General features: G+C 39.7%; 1 protein-coding gene across 5 annotated transcripts in view; it reads right to left on the reverse strand.

Annotated features, from left to right (window-relative positions):
- PGM1 (phosphoglucomutase 1) overlaps positions 1 to 19,457 on the reverse strand; it is a 133,225-nt gene that overhangs the window by 78,330 nt on the left and 35,438 nt on the right. For all 5 annotated transcript variants that reach the window (XR_005359669.1, XM_038537286.1, XM_038537287.1 and 2 more), the window contains exons 4-8: positions 18,604 to 18,729; positions 16,010 to 16,200; positions 14,430 to 14,584; positions 11,311 to 11,426; positions 1,856 to 1,991 (exon numbers count right to left, since the gene is read on the reverse strand). Coding sequence is in view for 4 of the 5 variants with exons in the window: in XM_038537286.1 (XP_038393214.1) it covers positions 1,856 to 1,991; positions 11,311 to 11,426; positions 14,430 to 14,584; positions 16,010 to 16,200; positions 18,604 to 18,729 (724 nt within the window). In the remaining variant the exon portion in view is untranslated. The remainder of the gene's footprint in view (positions 1 to 1,855; positions 1,992 to 11,310; positions 11,427 to 14,429; positions 14,585 to 16,009; positions 16,201 to 18,603; positions 18,730 to 19,457) is intronic.

Genomic DNA, 19,457 nt, shown 5'->3' on the forward strand with positions numbered 1-19,457 from the left:
TACTGGAGAATTAAGGCCAACCTGTTCTGGCTCCAGGATTCTATGAATCAAGGACAACAGTCTCCTTAATCTTTAAGTCAGCTTTTTCCCCTAGTTAAAATGATAAACAGCAAGAAATTATAACCAGGTGTTTGTGCTTTACATCTGTGACCTTTGGGTGTTTGAGGGAAGCGTTCTATAAATCCTAGACACAAAAGGGCACAATCAAAAGAATCTGGACTTTGGCATCAGAACTACCTACGAATCTAGCCTCTATCACTTACTAACTGTGCAACTATGAGCAAGTTGCTTCATCTAGCAAAATCTGTTGCCTTATCAATAAATGTTTTGAGGCTGGCATGAAAGAATGCACACAAAGTGCCTAAATGCAGGTTCTAGAGACTTTATTTGTGATAGTTAGCTGTACTTGAAATTAACAAAAATATGTTAAAATGATTTTTAGAAGGAGGCTTTTAACTGATTCAAGAGTGATCCCTTCTCTGAACAAACCTTCATAACCTTATTCCATTGTGGCTACTATTCACTTGTTAATTCATTCATTTATTTATTCAAAGCATATTTACAGTGTCACTATGAGTGAAGTGTTTGGTGATCCCATGAAGCACAAAAACAGACATGGTCCTGTCTTCATGACATTCTAGGCTCTAGAGAGTTCATGACTACTGCTCTGAATTACCAGGTTTTTCTGGTTCTTAGAAAGTAGAGATCCTTGTCTTGGTTTTCAGGGCTACTGTTGCGGTACCATGTGATAGTTTTTACTTATACCATCCTCAAAAGAATGACTTGAGGGAGAAAGACAGCAATGAATGTCTCTAAAGTCGAGAAAAGCATTCTAATTAAGGAGGCTGAGTTGCTTAAGGTTTAATTCTTGTGAGACTATCCAGAGATCATGGACTATTAAATCTGTGATGTATTTTTTAAATTCTCCAATTTAACTCACCTATTTTATAGAAAAGGCAAGTGAGGTCCAAAGAAATTACATGTATGCCTTTCTTACAGATAAGCAATTCATCCACTCTTCTTTTTCTCATAATTCCTTTCAATAATTAGAACAGTGAGGTCTAGGAAAAATTTTGTTAGATTTTTATGCTTACCGGGGGAAAGGCATATTGGAATTAGTAAAAAGCCACCACTTGAAAAAAAACATTAATGACTTTTAAAAATAGAAGTATGCAAGGCAAAGAAGAATTACTAAGTATTCTAAGTATTTTGTTCACTGCTGAATCCCCAGTGCCTGGCAGAAAGTAGGCACACAGTATTTATTGAATCAATGAATGAAGTATTGACAAGTATGCAGCCCTTGGGGACCTATTTTAATGAGTCAGAAAAGTTGATTTAGACTAAGCATAATTGTTTCCATAATTTCAGGGAAAAAAAAAGTTTCCATACTTTGAGTGCTCCAGAGTTTATAAAACACTTTCAGACTCATATTTCATTTAATCCACTCAACGGTGGACTGTTATTTCCATTTCTACAAATGAGAAAAATGAGTACAGTTTTCTGTTGGAGAGAGGTTAAATGATTTCCCAATCCACAAAGGGGCAGAAATAAATTTCTAATATGTTCTTCTGAATCCAAATCCAATGCAATTATCATGTCCACCTGCAAGTACATTTTAAAAAGGCTTACAAAACATTTATTCTTTTGACTATGATAACTAAATTTTTAAGCCTCTTCTTTGTGGCTGACATAAAAGGTGACCCAGACTGAATTATTTTAAAAATTCTCAATTTGTAGAGGCTAGATGAACTAGGATTTTATTATCACTTGAGAGACAAAAAAATTTGTACACATGAGAACTCTCTCTGCCTACTTCCCCACCCTACCTCCGTACCCCAGCCAGGCTGTGACTTACCTGGTGAAGAAATTCCGGCCATACTTTTGCCAGTGATCTTTGAGAATGTCCTCCACACTCTGTTTGCGGGCAGCTAGAATGGAGAGCCAAGCGAGGACAGCCCAGAGTCCATCTTTCTCACGAATGTGATCAGAACCTGGCAGGTGGACAGTAAGCAGCAATGAGAATTGTGATTTCTCCAAACAATTTGGGAATAAACTCAAGAGTAAACATATAGACCCAACCAAAAAAGTCATAAAACTTTACTGAGGAACTTGAATACATGGAAGGAACCACATATTGAACAAAGCAAAATAATATTGAAAAGAAGTTGATGCTTCCCAAAGTAATAGAGATATTTATAGCAAATGCCAATAAAAATGTAAGTGGAATAGTTTGGTGGAACTTGATATAGCATTTATAAAGTATAAATGTGAGCAAAAAAAAAAAAAAAAAAAAAAAACAAACCCCAAACAACAGAAGAACATCACCATTATAAATATTCAATAATTAAGTCTGGTAGTTTAATGAAATAAAAGAGAGCACCTAGAAAGAGACCCAAACACATATATGACTAGAATATATGATAAAGGTGTTACTTCAAGCCTGTAGGAAAAGAATGAATTACTTTTATAAGCAGTATTTAGATAACTAGCTAGACAGTTGGAAAAAAATTCAACTTTTTCTGCTATAAAACACTGTACCAAAAAAGATTTTCAGATGGATTACACATTGAAATATAAAATTTGGAAACCTTTAAATCCTCAAAGAGATGTATAAATAAAATATATATAGAGATATAAATATAATTTAAATATATAATAGAAATATAATAGAAAAAATATATAAATATATTTTTTAAGTCATGGGGATGGCAAATACAGGTAAATTCAGAATTCATAAAGGAAAAATATGTATCTGTCTATTAAAAATGATCATTTCTACCAGCAAAATAGCTGTAGATAAAAGGCCACTAGAAAACTTTTTAAAAAACCACATTTGCAATATAAAGTAGATGTTTAATTCACCTCAGTATAGAAAAAAATTTATGTATTAACAAAAAAAAAGTGAGATTTCAATAGAAAAATAGGCCAAGGATATAAACAATCACCAAAGAATAAATACAGGTACCCAATTACATAAGAAGCTAGTATTATTTTTTAAAGCAAATTAAAGTTAAAACTACAATAGGAAATTGCAACTTGCTTGACAAATGGCCACAGATTTTTAAATGAGAATACCCAGTACCAGAAGAGGTATAAGGGAAGTGGGATTTCAGCATGCTGCTGCAGGGAAAGGTATAATCTTCTGGAGAGTAATTTGGCAAAAAGTATCAAAGTCTTAAAAATGGATCTACTTGTGGATCCAGCAACCCCAATCTAGGACATCTTACTTTAACCAACAGGGATTTGGTTAGATCAACTATGGCACATCTGTCCCCTTCTAAGGCACTTGCTAAAATCTTTACCAAAACTCACAGAAAAAAAAAAAAAAAAAAAAAAAAAACTCACAGATTCGCTCATCTGGATGTGCTTCTAAGCACGGAGACCCTTTTCCAAGAACCTGATGTGGGACACAACTCTCGTTTTTTAACCTTAACATCCTAATGCTAAAAAGGAAACAAAACAAAACAAAAAACAAAACACACCACACGAGGACCATATTGAGCGCTACTTTCTGACTTCTGAATAGGACTCAGTACAACCCCTCTCTGACAGTGCTTTGTATATTAGTATACCTTGAATTCTTTATGTGCCTTTGTGCACTTCTTGACTTCCCACTGGGTCTTACTCTTCCTAGAACATCAAGTATCTCACAATGCTGGCTATGTAATAAGTATGAGTTAAGTTTGTTTCCTTCCTCTTTTCATCCTTTTAGACCCAACTCAAATGTCCTCTCCCATCTGGGACTAGTTTCCAGCTTCCCTACTCAGTTATGAGCTACTTTCTTTCTCTTTCTTCTCCCATAGCAACCTGCTCAAAACCTCTGCTGTGGTGCCATATTCCTTAATCATCTATTTATGAGCCTTTCACCCCACTTTTTACATATTTCTTAGAGACATCTCATACTTATCCTTAAAACTAAGTCTGGTGACTAGAATAGCACATGGAATAAACTCATCCACTGCATTCCTTTACAGTTGTTCATCAGTTAATTAATCTACTACAATATTTTTTCCTTCTCTTGTTTGGTTCATAAAAACACCAACTTTTTTCAAAAGATCTCTTCAGTAAGATACCACTTTTATAAACAACAGTTGTCAGAACTTGGAGGCTGACAAAACTGGAGGTTAGGCAATACTTTTAGCACCTTATGTAACAATTTTTTGGTTTACCTGATTTTATTATCTATGAACTTTTATATTTGCCTGTATTGCTATCTCAAGGAACAGAAATTAGCTCTCTGGCTCTTATAGTGTTTACAAATGATGTTTTGGCAATAGTTCACCCTGAGCAGCAAGATTCTGGCAGCTTCTCCTATATATTGAGAATTCATGACAAAAGTATACAACTTGGAATTATTTGTCTGTGCTCCCATGGGTATTTTTCTTCCTTCCTTCCTTTTTCTCTTCTTTTTCTTATTTTGTATTTATTTATTTCTTTAGGCTAGACTGAGAACATAGGAGGCAGTTATCCTTTGTGCTTTTCCTGTTCTAAGTAAATAATTCAGCTTTTTATTTTATGAGGAAATGAAAATAAAATCTAAACATCTTACCCAACTCTGACCAAGTTACTTGGAGATAAGTAAGTCACATACCTAATATCACCAACAAAATATCATCTGCCTTGGATAACATACTCGAATATTCTATTCCATTTGCACAATCTCTAGTCTCTCTGGAAATTCTAACTACTCTCACTAATTACCTTCATGTTATCAAAACTCTAGGTAACTTTAATACTCAGAAAGTCTGGGTACATTTTCTTTCTTTCCTTTCTTTCTTTCTTTCTTTCTTTCTTTCTTTCTTTCTTTCTTTCTTTCTTTCTTTCATTTACTTATTTTAGAGAGAGAACAGGGAAGAGACAGAGGGAGAGAATCTCAAGTAGACTCCCTGCTGAGCATGTAGCTCAATATGGGGCTCAATCTCAGGATCCTGAGATCATGACCTGCGCTGTAATCAAGAGTCAGATGTTCAACCAACTGAGCCACCCAGGTGCTCCAAAAGTCTGGGCACATTTCATTTTCTTTAGGATTCTGATGAATGATGACAAGCTATTAGTTAACAAAATAAAAATAAAAAAATAAGGCAATAGTGTATATGTGTGTGTGTTTCTAAAGTTGCTGCTTATGTAGTCATGGCAGTTGTGTTTCAGTGGAAGATGCTTTATATTTAAACGTCACAAAACCAGAATCTGAAACTCTGTTACTTATTACCTTAATTTTTCTAAGTCTCGGTGTCTTTGACTATAAAATGGGGATAATGTTACCTTTTTCACACAACTGTAAGACTTTACTGTGATAAGAGAGTTGAAATATTTATGAACTGTTAAGTACTGTATAAATGCAAAATACTATTATGGATAAGAGAAAAACAAAGAAACATTTGGGGAAAATGAGGGCTTTCCACTATCTTATTAAACTTTCAGAAAGAATCTCTCTTAACTGTACATATTGGTAAAGAAAATGGAATAGGACCCAGTATGTTTCTTTCTCTGGACAGTGGCATTACAGAGTTTTCCTCTTCTTCCTCATCTAATTTTCCTACTATGAATGTGAATTATTGGCATCATTTCTTTTAATTTAAAAAGAGGAAAAGAAGCCAAGCTCCCATAATTTTGAGAAAAGGGAAACACTGCCAGCAAACACCCCTCTGTGTCCTAGCTGACACACAGGCAGAGGTGGGGTTTGCACTGGGTGTCTTCACACTTGGGCCAGCTCACGGACTGAGTGCATGGGAATCCTGCCCCATCAGCATCTTCAAACACCTGCCACTTCGCTTTAGCCTAATCAGCACCTTGTGATAAGTATAAACCCAGCTCAGTCACGGTGTACTCTGGGCCTCAGCCAAGAAAAATGTCAATCCTTGCTGAGGGAGCCAAAAGCCAACAGTTTAGGGATCAGGTTCAATTTACCAGTATGGGCATCTAGGGAGTGCTGGTTGCCTGCCTCTGCCAGAGGATGGGTCTCAGGATGGGGCAATGGCAAGTGAAATAGAGCTATATGGAGTTGTCTGAAAACACTTGCATCTGTCTTTCTCTTTCTCTGTCCATCTTTAGCTCCCCTTTGGTCTTCTTCATCTTTTTAAAAAAAAGATTTATTTTACTCATTTTAGAGAGAAAGGGTGGGGAGGGGTAGGGGGTGAGGGAGAGAGAGAAACAAAAGCAGGCTCTTTGCTGAGTGCAGACCCTAACACAGGGCTCAATCCTGCAACCCTGAGATCAGACTGAAGCTGAAACCAAGAGTCAGATGCTCAGCCAATGGCACCACTCAGGTACTCCTCCCCTTTGGTCTTCTACACACGCTATTCTCTCTGCCTGAAAATTTCCACTCCATAAACACCTATTTGCCTGGCTAACATCTGCAATTACTTTCAACTTCACCCCAGCCCAGGATGGCTTTCTTGTTTCCCTCCATGCTCACCCCTAGTCTATCTAACACCCCTATCTGTTCTTACCCCACCTAGACCATGAGCTGTATCCCTAGCTGGTGTGTCTGGCACACAGTCAATAAGAGTTTGCCCCAAGAATGGTCAGATGCCAGCTGACTGGCTGGGAGGTTCAGCAGAGCTGCTCTGTCCACAGTCTTGTCTTCTTTGGCTTTTATTACACAAATGAATTTACTCTGAAAGGACAAGTAAGCTCCTCAGGCTTTCCAGATCACTCCAACCTTCAGGGGCTCTCCCCCAGCAACCTCCAGACCTTCCATTTAGCAATTAACCCAGAACTGCCTTGTGACTAACCCTGGAACTGTTTCTTTTGGAGGAATCTAGTAAGCATCTGACAGGCAAGAACCATGTCTTAACCCAAACTCCATTTTATACTCAACAAATACAAATCAGTGCCTACCATGTTCCAAGTACATGAGAAAATACCAAGATGAATAAGACATGTTCCTTGCCCTCACAGATAAGCATAGACATACAGGTGAGGGAGATGGACATGCAGGTAATAGTTTAACTGAGTTAGTTATAATTAGGTTATCAGCCTAGTTTTAGTGGGGTAGTCTGTCTGGGAAATCTCCAGAGACAGGATGTTCTAACTTTTCCATGGGGACTTTACCTACAGGAAAATGTATCAGCAAATGTATCTGCAAATTAGAATGTGCTGAGAACCAGACAGAAAATCAAATCCCCTACACCACAGAACCAGGTTACCTGACAGTAAAGCATCCAGGGCACCCTGTCCTTCACCACTGATCATTTTGCACGCTTGTAATTACCTGATTACAGCCTGACTTCTTTTCCCAAATGTGGACTCTACAGAGCCCTGCACTAGATCATACCCACTATGCCCCAAAGTCTCACTCAGTATCTGGGATACAGTTAAAGTTCAATACACATTTGAGGAATGAGTCAATGAAAAGAAGTACAAACATGAAAAACTTTTCACAAGAAATTAAAAGAAATTTGCAAAGCATCAATGCTGTGCTCCTTCAAGTTATCACTCCTATATGATGCATCATTGCTAAAACCTTTTAAAGATGAAACAGGAAAAAATGTTACTAACCTCTAGACCTGGCCAGATCACAATTTGCTGGCATATTTCTATATGATACCTGGTTCGTCCTCAACTCTTTCCTAACCCTCTGTCCCAGCCCTCCATTTTCCTGAGGGAGAATTTCAAAGGCAGTGATATTCTATTCTATCTGGGACTGCACTTTCTATTTCCTTCCCAATTTCCCAAAAAATTCAAGGCCAGACAGAACACCATTTTGTCCTCTGCCATTGTGTATAAACAAGTGTATCATCATCCACAGTTAGGGGGAAAAATAACTTTGCATCATGAGATCAACCCAAAATAATAGGTTCACCCTGTCTAGTTCTGGGGCCCATTTCTGAGTCGCTTTACCCTGGCATTTGTAATGCTGATGTGTGAGGAAGTGTCCTAACCTCTGTGGCTATGGTAATCCTGTGGACACTTGCTGTTCCTCCATCACGGACAGACTAATGTATGCTTGGTAACATTGGTAATATTATGGCTTGTGTTTTGAAATGCTGATGGTTTGTTTTATTTGGTGAGCCAGTTCTTCTGAAGTCTGACTCCTTTGCACTTCTTTGCAAGTCAACTTCCTTTCCTTTATAAAAGCTCAACAAAGACCTTGGGTCCCTGACTCTGGACTACAGAGTGGGAATGGTGTTAGAGTCCCCACAAGAGTGGCAGATGGCTTCAAAACATCAGGTAAGGATTCTTCACTGAGATGGGTGCTTAAGTAGAAGAGCACTGACTGCCAACTATGATTCCAACAACACACAGGAAATCACACTGAATGACTTTTAAAGACTGTTCATTTCCAACACTAGGATTCTATTTATCTAAATGGAAGGTACCAAGTGAATAGTGTGTTCATTCACTCATGCATTGAACAAGTGTTTGCTGAGCCCCTATTCCATGCTGGCCTGTATAGGAGGCTCTGGGGATATGATGGAGAATAAGACAGATGTAATTCCTGTCTTCACGGAACTTATAGTCTAGTGCTGCCAACAGATTTTAGTTAAGTAACCATAAATAATTTTAAAATTACAGCTATAATATACGCAACAAATGTATATGCCATGGGAGTCAATAAGAAGGGGACTGGACCCACAGTGGAAGGTTAGGGAGGCTTTCCTGAGAAATTGCCTCTGCTCTCACCTGAAAAAATACGGAAATAAATGACCCTGTACTCAATGAAGCTATAGAATTGAAATACTGCAAGGCTTGTTTAATCACTAATGTCCACTCTGAGAAATTGTAAAGAAACTTCAGGAAGCAGTCACCAGAAAGGAACTAGCAGGTGGAAATTAACTCCTCTATAAACAAGATCAGAAGTTCAGTTAAATGACTTCAGCTGCCACTCATTCACAGCAGTAGAGACCCATAGCTATGCAGCTTGGTTTTTAAAATGTTTATTTCAGAAACATTACAGAACAATTTTCTCTTTTTTCAAAGGGAAAGCTTGTGGATCATTCTCATGATGCATTTTTTCTTTGGATAGAAGAGACATCTAAGGGAAGATAAAATCATGGTTGGCACTTAGTATTTGAATCGGTCAATAAATAAAGAGGTAGAAACTTTAGCAAGAAATAATTTAAAGTCTAATGTCTGGGTTCAAAGAAATCAATCCCTCAAATGAACAACAAACTTTCGTGGCAAATTTGCCTGAGTACAAAATTAAAGGGGATTAATTATCCTCATTATATGGGCTAAACAGTATTATGAACTGTCCTGAAAGCTAACATAAATGAAAGCTATTTCCAAAAAAAGCACAGGGTCCAGTTCTCTAGAAATAATCATTCCACTCTAGTCTTTACTTCTCAGTTAGGTCATTTGGAGATTTGGGCTCAGTTCTGGACATGATCTAAGGGGCCCGGTGAACTTGGAAGCATCTAGAAGCTGGTAGCTGGGTATATAAACAATGTGAAGTGAGGAATGACCAGGGAAACTAAGGATGGGTAGCCTGGAGAGGAGAGGACCCGTAAGCTGCCTTCCAGTAGGTGAAGCCCTGTCATGTGAAAGGAACCACTTGCTGTCTCCAAGTTTGTTCTCAGCCAGTCCATATCAGGGACTCCTATATGGCTCCAGGGTTTGGACTCACCTTGCCCAGTGCTTCCCACATGGATCTGTAGGGCCAAGATGTTACTAGATATAACACACACACACACACACACACACACACACACACACACACGACAGAGAGAGAGAGATACAGCTAAGTACGTTTAGGTAAAACTGTATAAAGAGGATTCCTTACAGTAGAATGTTTTGGAATCTTTGAATGCTAATTTTATTATGAATATCCAAGACAGAGAGCTATATTCTAAGTTTCCCAATCTCTACTGAACTCAGAACCCTGTTCTGGAATTAGTATCCTTCCACACACCCATACACCCTGGGAAACCTTGTTCTAAACTTTTCTCCCTTTCACTATGTTCAGCATTGATACATGTACAGGGGGTTAGGGAACCAAAGGTTAAGACATGGTCCCTTGCCTTCAAAGACAGCTTCATCTATAAAAAAGAATGACTGAAAGCAAGCCTGTACTTGATAACATTGGGAAGGGGTGGGTATTTCATGGAATAAGACCACCCTCATCGGCTCGTGGACATTCATCTGGTATCCCATGGAGTAACATGGCATCATCCATATTTATGAAGTAGGATAGGGCTAAGCAGTGGCCTTGTATTCCCTGACCAAAGACAGAGAATGTTCAGAAACCATCAATTCTTCTTGGTGGACACTGTTCAACCCCAAGATTCATCTATCTTTTTTATATTCTCCAATTCTATCAAAACAATTCATTACCAAGGAGCATTACAACTCCCTCAGGGATACCAAATTTCTAAGAACTTTGTATATACATGTCTCAAATTTACCAGCTCATTCTACCGATCCTATGCCAGATTTTGTAAGAAATGAAATAAAATCAGCATTCTCCTTTCTTTAACCTAGTATGAACTACAACTCAGTTGCAAGGCTTAGAGAAGGCTCGATTTTGATCCTTGCTTTGCTTTGGTACTGAAGGACCAAGATCAGTCCTTTTACTTCAAAATATTGGGTAAAAAGACTAAAGGGCCATGTGCCTGAATGGATGTTTCAAGAGGTGAGAAACTGATGTAGGTCGGAGGAGGCAATAGGGAAGGTCATGGAAGTTAGGACTTCAGTATTTGGACAGACAGGTAGAGAGGAGGAAGGAGAGCACAGAAAGTAGGGTGTAAGGGTCCTGAAACGTCTCCCCAGCATGCCACCACGTTCCCCTCTCTCCTCAGACTAACAATTTATGCAGACATCCTCATGGACAAGGACATATTTTTAATTTCTTGACCACCTAGCAAATGTTCCACCCTAACAGTTTCCTTTCTTTTAACCGAAATGAATCATAACTTGTTGCCACAGCAAACTTGGGCCTGTGAAAGATAAAGATTTAATGCTGCACTGAAACCTCCTTTTAAATAAAAACGAAAAACTGACTCGCTCCACCATATTTCTTTCCAGAAAGGAAAACATTTATAAAAGTTTCCTTGACCACGGAGGGAAGAAACCTATGTTTATCGCTCTGTTTAATCTCTACAGACGCACTAACCATGCCGCCCAGGAGGCCCCCAAACTTCCTGTCTTAGTGGATGCAATCCTCTGGAAGTAAAATTAGCCCTCCTCAGCTGAGCACACTCATGGCTTTTCAAATGTGTATACTTCATCAGGGTTGTTATAAATAAACTGCATCTTGATTTAGGCCACATCAGCCACGGGTGCTATTTCAGTCCTGCCTTAGCAGTGGGAAGCGTTCCCCACAAGTCATGTTTACAGGCAAGGAAACGATAGCACAGGCCACGCACTCACCAGTCCCGAAGCTCTCTTCCCCACAAAGGGACAGTTTGCTTGCATCCATCAAATTCCCGAAAAACTTCCAGCCAGTCGGGGTTTCATACAAAGCGATCTTTGTAGCATTAGCCACCCTTCAAAGGCATGAAATCAAAGTTACATCACAGCAGGACTGTTAGCTTAGCCACGTGAAGGAGGAAAACTAGCAACCATTATTGTAATCAAGGGTCCCATTTAGCATTGCTCAGAGGTACACATAATTCTAAGATGGGTGGAAAATCGTAGGAGAAAACTTGTGCACAATGGGCCATTATACGTGGAGTCAGAGGAGGGGGTAGAAGAGGAAGAAGGAAGAATTAATTCAGGTCACTGAGTTTAATATCTTAGAAGAAGCAACAGAAGCAAAAATGTGCAAAGCTAATTTTGAGGCTATTTAAACTCAACATGTTTTGGATACAGACTGCATCTGTCACCACTCCATAGAGAACAAAAGAGTGATGTTATGCTGCAATTAGAATCACAGAATCATAGAATATTGGGTCTAAGAGATCACCATTTTACAGAAAAGGACACAGGGTGTAGGTTATGTGACCAGCCTAAGGTCACACAGCCAGGATGACCAACAGCCTGCTATTCAGCTGCCCTGTCAATGCTCCTTTCATTTCACCAGAAGGCCCAGAAAGGACAGAGTCCAGGGGGTCTCCCATTTGTACAACTTCTGCACACTGCTCCTTGGTCCCTTGTCCCCTTCAACACATCTTTTACTCCTTTCTATGTATCTGTAGACTATTTAAGACTTTTAAATGACTTTTTTTTTTTTAAAAGATCCCTTTCCCTCTGAAAAGGAGGAATAATCTGCATTTCATTCACTGTTTTAATAAGTTCTGCCTTCCAGAATGCTCATCTTATTGCTAGCAAAGCAATGTCAGATGCTAACATTTGAGGAAAATTAAATCTATAATCTTGAAAGCTCAAAGTACAATAAACTTTTACCTGGGTAATGAGTTATTTCCATTGTGATTCTGTATTTAGATTATTAATTTTTCCAAAATTTAGAATTAAACTGCTCTTGGATGACATAGAATTAGACCTGCTAGATCTAATTACAGCCTGGCTGAAACCAGCTCACAACTTCAAGTGCAGGCTGTGGAGGCAGAAGCACCAGGTTCTAATTCTAGCTCTGATTTAGCTATCGGGTCCTCAACAAGACAGCTAACCTCTCTGACCTTTAGGTTCCTCTTCTTTAGGATAGGATTGCTCTGAGGATCATTTAAGATGGTGAATGTTAAAAAGCTCCGTGTAGAGTATAAACCACTCTATGAATATTAGTCATTAACTTCTTCTTAGCAGAAGGAAGTCAGCACTAATTCTATAACACACTTCTCCCCTCCCCCACAGTAGGAAACTACTACATGGCCCAGTTGGGCCAATTAGAAACAAAGGTTCTGGGTTCAAATTCTGACTCAGCCATTTACTAACAGGGTAATCTCAGGCAAGTAACTTTATTTCCTTGTCCTTTTGTTTTCCCACCTGTAAAGTAGGATTATAGATAGCATTGACCTCGCGAGGTTGGCTTGATAATTAAATGACTTAAAACACAAAGTACTCAGTGTCTAGCACAAGGCCATGTTCAACAAACATTATTTATTACTAGAAGAACCTAGCTATATCCATTTTGCTTTCTTCTCTGACCTTGACCTTTTATTCATTCACTCATTCCTTATCCATTCATTCAGCAAAGATTTACTGGGCACCTAACACATTCTAATTAACATTCTCCCTAATCTTCATTTATTTCTTATATTTTTGCAATTGTTTTACATGCAGTCTCACAAGACACCTTAAAGCCTTTTTAAATGAGGGGCTATGAAATAAATAAATAAATAAATAAATAAATAAATAAATAAATAAATAAATAAGCAAATCAGAGATGTCAAGTGTTTATTGTCACTGGTTCCTTTCTTATAAAAACTGAATATAATTTTCCTTAACTATTTGAGCTTTCTGTTTATTTGCATTTGGGATAAATGAACCTATACTGTGTTTGGGTATGGATGGGCATCCAGCAAGGGCTGGAGGTGGAACGTCTTTCTGAAAGTTCTTTGATACACTCATCTTACTTCAAATCACTCTTTTGCTCAAACTGTGCACCTGTGCTAAAGGACAGTGATGATTCCCTAGAATGATGTCTTCAGGGTAGTGAGGCCGCCATCTGTTCCTTTCTTCATTAACGTTTGATTGTTCCCTTTTTTTAAAAAAAAAAAGATTATATTTATTTATTCATGAGAGACACAGAGAGAGAGAGAGAGGCAGAGACACAGGCAGAGGGAGAAGCAGACTCCATGCAGGAAGCCGGACATGGGACTCGATCCCAGGTCTCCAGGATCATACCCTGAGCTGAAGGTGCCGCTAAACTGCTGAGCCACCCGGGCTGCCCTAATTGTTCACTTTTTAAAGGTGTGTTGAGTGTGTGTCCTACTACGTACCAGGCACACTATGGGATATAAATGAATAAATAAGATAGTCTTTGCTCTGTAGAAGTTTACAGTCTAGCAGAACAGACAGTTAAGCAAACAAGCTATCAGAACAGTGTGGTAAGTGCTGGAATGGGAGAAGTGCAGGGTCATAAGGAAGCATGGGGAGGGGACATCTAACCCAGAAATAAACCCACCCACTCTTCATAAACTAAACACTAATATGTGGAATATAAAAAGCAAAACAAACGCACAAACAGACTCTTAAATACAAAGAACAAATGAGCGGCTGCCAGAGGGGAGGTGGGTGGGGGATGCTGAAATAGGAGATGTGGATTAAGAAGTACAAGTCACAGACATGAAAAGCACAGTATTGGGACTATAGTCAGACATATTGCAATAACATCATATGGTTATGCGTAACCATAAGATGGGGACTCCATTTATTGTGGTGAGTACCAAGCAATACATAGAATTGCCGAATCAATATATTATACGCCTGAAACTAATAAAACACTGTATATTGATTATACTTCAATAAAAATTTGTAATACAATAAACATTTCGCATATACTATACCTCAGATGCTCTTGCTGCAAGGGGAAGAAGAATGTTCTTAACATAGAGAAGAGCCTGGTGAGGCAAGGGAATTGAGAGACTTACCTGTCCAGGGCCCCACTGGTAGGCATACTGCGGGCAAAGCCTCGGACCCCAGTTTGCTGGAAATATGGAATGCTGAAGATGTTGGCAGCAATGACAGCCACGGAGTCTGAAGGGTTCACAAAGAAACCATGCTTGCCAAGAATCATGTTTCGATCCTTTGGGAGAAGGGGGAATTCAAAGGAAGAGCTTTTAATAAAACTGCTGAAAAAAAACAAACTATCTTACATTGGGGCAGGGGAGGGGTTATAGAATTTTAAATGATAAACTTTAAAACGGATGCTTTTATTCATACTGGGTTCTAAACACTGGACTTTGTTTCTAATGGATCTGTATAGTACCACGGTGCCCAAGGCATCCCCATGCCAAAAATCTAAAACTGTTTTCAATTAAAGTGAATTGAAACTCCTTCTGAACCGAAAACTCTGTTCTTCCTCCAGAGGCCAGCTGACTTTAACCTCCCAGACCTTTTCCAAACTCTGGAATCAATCACCTCTCTCCCAGAGGAGAGAAGAAATTGAAATAAGAAAGGAAATGTTGGCTATTCACATAGTTTGGTGAGTCTACCAGGCATCTTTCAAGGGACAAAGCAGATTTCTTCAAGAAAGGGCTCCTAAATTATGACCCCTTCATTTTGATGCAGAAACCAGCAAAACATGCTGCCACCATCACTGCTTCCTTGGTGCCTGGTATACAGGAAGTACTCAAGTAACTCAGTATGGAGGAAAACTCCCATCATGCACTGCTTCAGAAAGATTCTGAAAATTTTGATATTGGAAAGTTAAATTTTTAAGAAATAATGGGTTCTAGCTGAATTTAAGGAACAGAGCAACAAAAATTTTTTTCAGCTAAGTATACCATCTCTAAGTACCAAGGATATAAACCTAACTAAAATACATCTCTTCCTTGTCTGTTTTATAGTCCCCAGTGTAAATAAAACAGCCTGTTTATTATAAAGATACTAATTGTAGAGAAAGAATAAAAGGTTAATTCTCTCATTATAGTTTTATCATTTAGCTAAGGTGAATGAACAAATGGTTATATTATAATGCCAAAACCTTTTCCAGGGGTTGAATAAACCTAGGATGGATTTCTAGAACGTGACCAGCTCATGAAGCACACCAGTCATCATATCACAACTGAGCCCTGATCACCCTGCCACTCTTAGAAAACATGAATGTCTAGGGCAGCCCAGGTGGCTCAGCGGTTTAGCGCCGCCTTCAGCCCAGGGCGTGATCCTGGAGGCCCGGGATCGAGTCCCACGTCGGGCTCCCTGCATGGAGCCTGCTTCTCCCTCTGTCTGTGTCTCTGCCTCTTTCTCTTTGTATCTCTCATGAATAAATAAAATCTTTTTTAAAATTTATTAAAAAAAAAAAAAAAGAAAACATGAATGTCTAAAACTAAACACATGGGATAGATTTCAAGGACTCATTCCTGTTCAAGAGAGTCTTCTAATAACTTAGCCCTGACTGTCACTCACTCATGAAGTCCACAGGGCCCAACAGAAGCAGCCTGCTTTTTCCCACTTTGAAGGACCAGGCCTGGTCTATAATCATAGTTCACTTAAACTCACGTGCACCCACCCCATCTCCATCAAAGGCAGCCCCAAAGTCGTGTTCTCCTGTTTTCATGGTCTCCACCAGGTCAGCAGCATAGGTAAGATTGGGGTCAGGGTGGTGGCCTCCAAAGTCCTCCAGAGGGACACAATTAACTGCTGAGTTTGCAGGGGCGCCTAGCTCTTCGCAGAGGATTTTCTTCACGTATGGTCCCACAACTATGGAAAATGTAAAATGAAGAATCAGAAAATATGACTTATTAAATAAAGCACATCAGGATCAGGGGAGGAGGTGGAGGCATTCTAAGGAGAATGGCATGAATTACCATGAGAACATGAAACCTCTATTCAGGGACTGGTGGAGAAGTAAGTCAGGCAGAAGGATTTAGCAAAAGGAATAATGAGAGGTTCGGTTGGAAAAAGTAGGGCTAGTTGAGGACAGCGCATAGGGGAAGGGACGGGAGCTAACTTCTTTGAAGGACCTACTGCATACCTATGCCATGTGCTTGGTAACCATTTTCACCTTCAAAGCCCTCACAATGTGGTAGGGCTGAGTGCTTACAAGCTTGGACTCTGGAATCAGAGTGTCTGGGTTCAAACCCCAGCTCGGTTCATCACTAGCCATACAACTTTGGGAAAGTTATTTAATCTCTCTAGGTCCCCAACTGCCCTATCTGCAAAATGAGGATAATAATAGTAGCTAACAGAGTACTAGCTCACAACCTAACAGGGTTGCTGTGAGGATTCAGTGAGTTAATAGATAGGAAGCCCTGAGAACAGTACCTGGTACGTATGTTATAAATGTTTGCATTATGATTATCACCTCTACTTTATAGATAAGAAAACCGGTCTGAGTTGAAGCCATGTGCCCAAATTGTCAAATCCAGTAGGAGTGGGAGCTGGGATTTTGAGCCCTAATCTTCCCACTGTACCCAGCTATCAGACAAACTCGTTAAAAACACAAACCATAAACAAAAAGGAAGAACTACGAACATCAGGAAAAACCAGTCATATAACGTTTATGGCGACATTCAATACAATTACCGAGAACATTCATCTCTAAAACACTGAGAATGTGTTTTCATCAAGGCAGGTACTGACACCAGTGTAGGCCACAGAGCTCAGAGCAGTATAGAATATGCATCTCCAGTTAGGGGCCACATGTGAAGGAGGCTATGGACACACCATGGGATAAGGTCAGAACAGCCAGGGCTATGAAGGATATGGAAACTGAGGCATTAGAGGAACTCCTGAAAGGCCTGAAGAACAAAGTCTACTTCATGACCAGCTTCTCCTACCCCACAGCCTATCACAAGCCCATTCTTTTTGCTTTTTCATTTCAAGTTTTTATTTACATTCTAGTTAGTTAACAAAGTCCATTCTTAAGCCATTCTCATTCCCTACCATAATATGTCTTACGACTTCACGGCTTTGTGGCAGCTGTTGCCTCAGCTGGAAATGACCACCCTATCCTAGATCTTTCTTTCATAAAAGCTGAGTTGGTTGCCAAATTCTTCCAGGAAGCCTTTCTTAATACTGCTAGTCAAGCTATGTCTTCTTCCACACCACAAAGAGAATACTTGAAATTCTATCGAACCCTCATTTTGTTGGCCTGGCAGTGGTTTTTCGACATTATCTCATCTCCCCAAGCATCGTGTGAGTCCCTGCCTGCCTGCCATGCGCATATGTAGTAGAGTGCTCAACACATGCCTGTTGAATAGTTCGAAATGACAAATCGTATCGTCTAAGTAAGGAAGTAGACTCATCCTGTGGGACTCCAGAGGCAACTGTGGACCCAAAGGTGAGGTTCAGGGATGGAAGATTTCAGCCTATGGGAAGAAGGTTTTCTAATTGTGGTTTTGCAGTATAATAGGAGGCTCTGAATAGCACCATCAAAAGGGTTCAATTACAGAGAGAAAGTCTTCCCAACTAGGCAGGCAGCTAGATTCCAAAGTTAGGGAGAATCCTTCCCGCTCAACGACTCTAAGATTCTAAATTTATTACAAAACAAATAAACCACCTCAGTGCTGGGGAATGCCCGTGTTCTTCCATGTGAGAAAGCCTCATGGTTCCGGTTCACAGTGATGGCTGCTGTCTCAGCTGACCCAGCCACACACCCACAGAGGAAGAAGAGGGAGAGACACCCAACTGTTGTTCCTGAATTTAATCCTCAGCTTGCTCTTGTAAGCTCTGCTCTTCTAAGAAAAGGCACATGTGGGGGCAGCTGAGTGGGGTATGGGACTCAGGAGCATTTTTACCTCATCTAGCAAATGACACCCACCCCCTTGGAAGAGATGGGGGTGTTTAGGAAGAATGTAAGGTATCTTCTGAGGGGGAGGAAGCATCCACAGAAACAGTTACACTCAAAACCTGATGCTTAATGTGGAAACTCTGATCTTCGCAGCCCTACTTTACCATGAGGAACGCCTCTACCGTTTTTGCTGCCAACAATTAGATGTTTATCTATGTGAATAATGCTCTGATATGGTTGCAAAATCACCATTTAGAAACCCATGCCACAGAGAGTCTTGAGAAAAGGCATGTTAAAGCATTATGATATACAAAGTAGAGAGCAGCTTCATATCTCTGAGAGAAAGGAAAGAAAGGAAAATGGCTCCATACCTCCATGCATGGCATCTATACGGATCTTTAGTCGGTTTGGACCAGAAAGCAGTTCTTTCAGTGCATTGAAATCAAAGATGTTTCTCAGCATTGTAGCATAAGCCTCCACTGAATCCACAATTTCCACTGTGAGAATAAAGCAACATTAAAACACGGGAACTAAACACATTAAGAAATATTATCCTCAGGGCACCTGGGTGGCTCGGTCTGCTAAGCATCCAACTCTTAATTTCAGCTCTCAGGTCATGATCTCAGGGTAGTGAGATTGAGCCCTGTGTCAGGCTCTGTGCTGAGCGTAGAGCATGCTTAGGCTTCTCTCCCTCTCCTTGCCTCAAAAAAATTTTTTTAAAAAAAGAAATATTATATCCTGAAATGATTATATTTCTGTAAACCCACAATAGTTATTTTAAATGGATAATTATCAGGACATCTGGGTGGCTCAGCAGTTGAGTGTCTGCCTTTGGCTCAGGGTATGATCCTGGAGTCCCAGGATCGAGTCCCACATTGGGTTCCCTGCATGGAGCCTGCTTCTCCCTCTGCCTGTGTCTCTGCCTCTCTCTCTCTGCCTCTCATGAATAAATAAATAAATGGATAATTATCAAGTAGCTCCAATATACCCGGGCTGTTACATGATCTCTTTTTTCAATACTAACAATATTCCTGAGAGGTAAATGTTATTAGTCTTATTTTATAGACAAGAAAGCTGAGTCTGAAAGGTTAAGTAACTTGCCCACACAGCTGGGATGGGGCACACTTTGGGTTTTTGACAGAGCTTTGCCTGACTGTAAACTCTGCTCTGCTGCTACACTCACTCCTCGCCTATTACCGTAAGAAGCATATTTTGGTGTCACAAA

The sequence above is a fragment of the Canis lupus genome, chromosome 5 (assembly GCF_011100685.1).
Source record: "Canis lupus familiaris isolate Mischka breed German Shepherd chromosome 5, alternate assembly UU_Cfam_GSD_1.0, whole genome shotgun sequence".
NCBI lineage: Eukaryota > Metazoa > Chordata > Mammalia > Carnivora > Canidae > Canis > Canis lupus.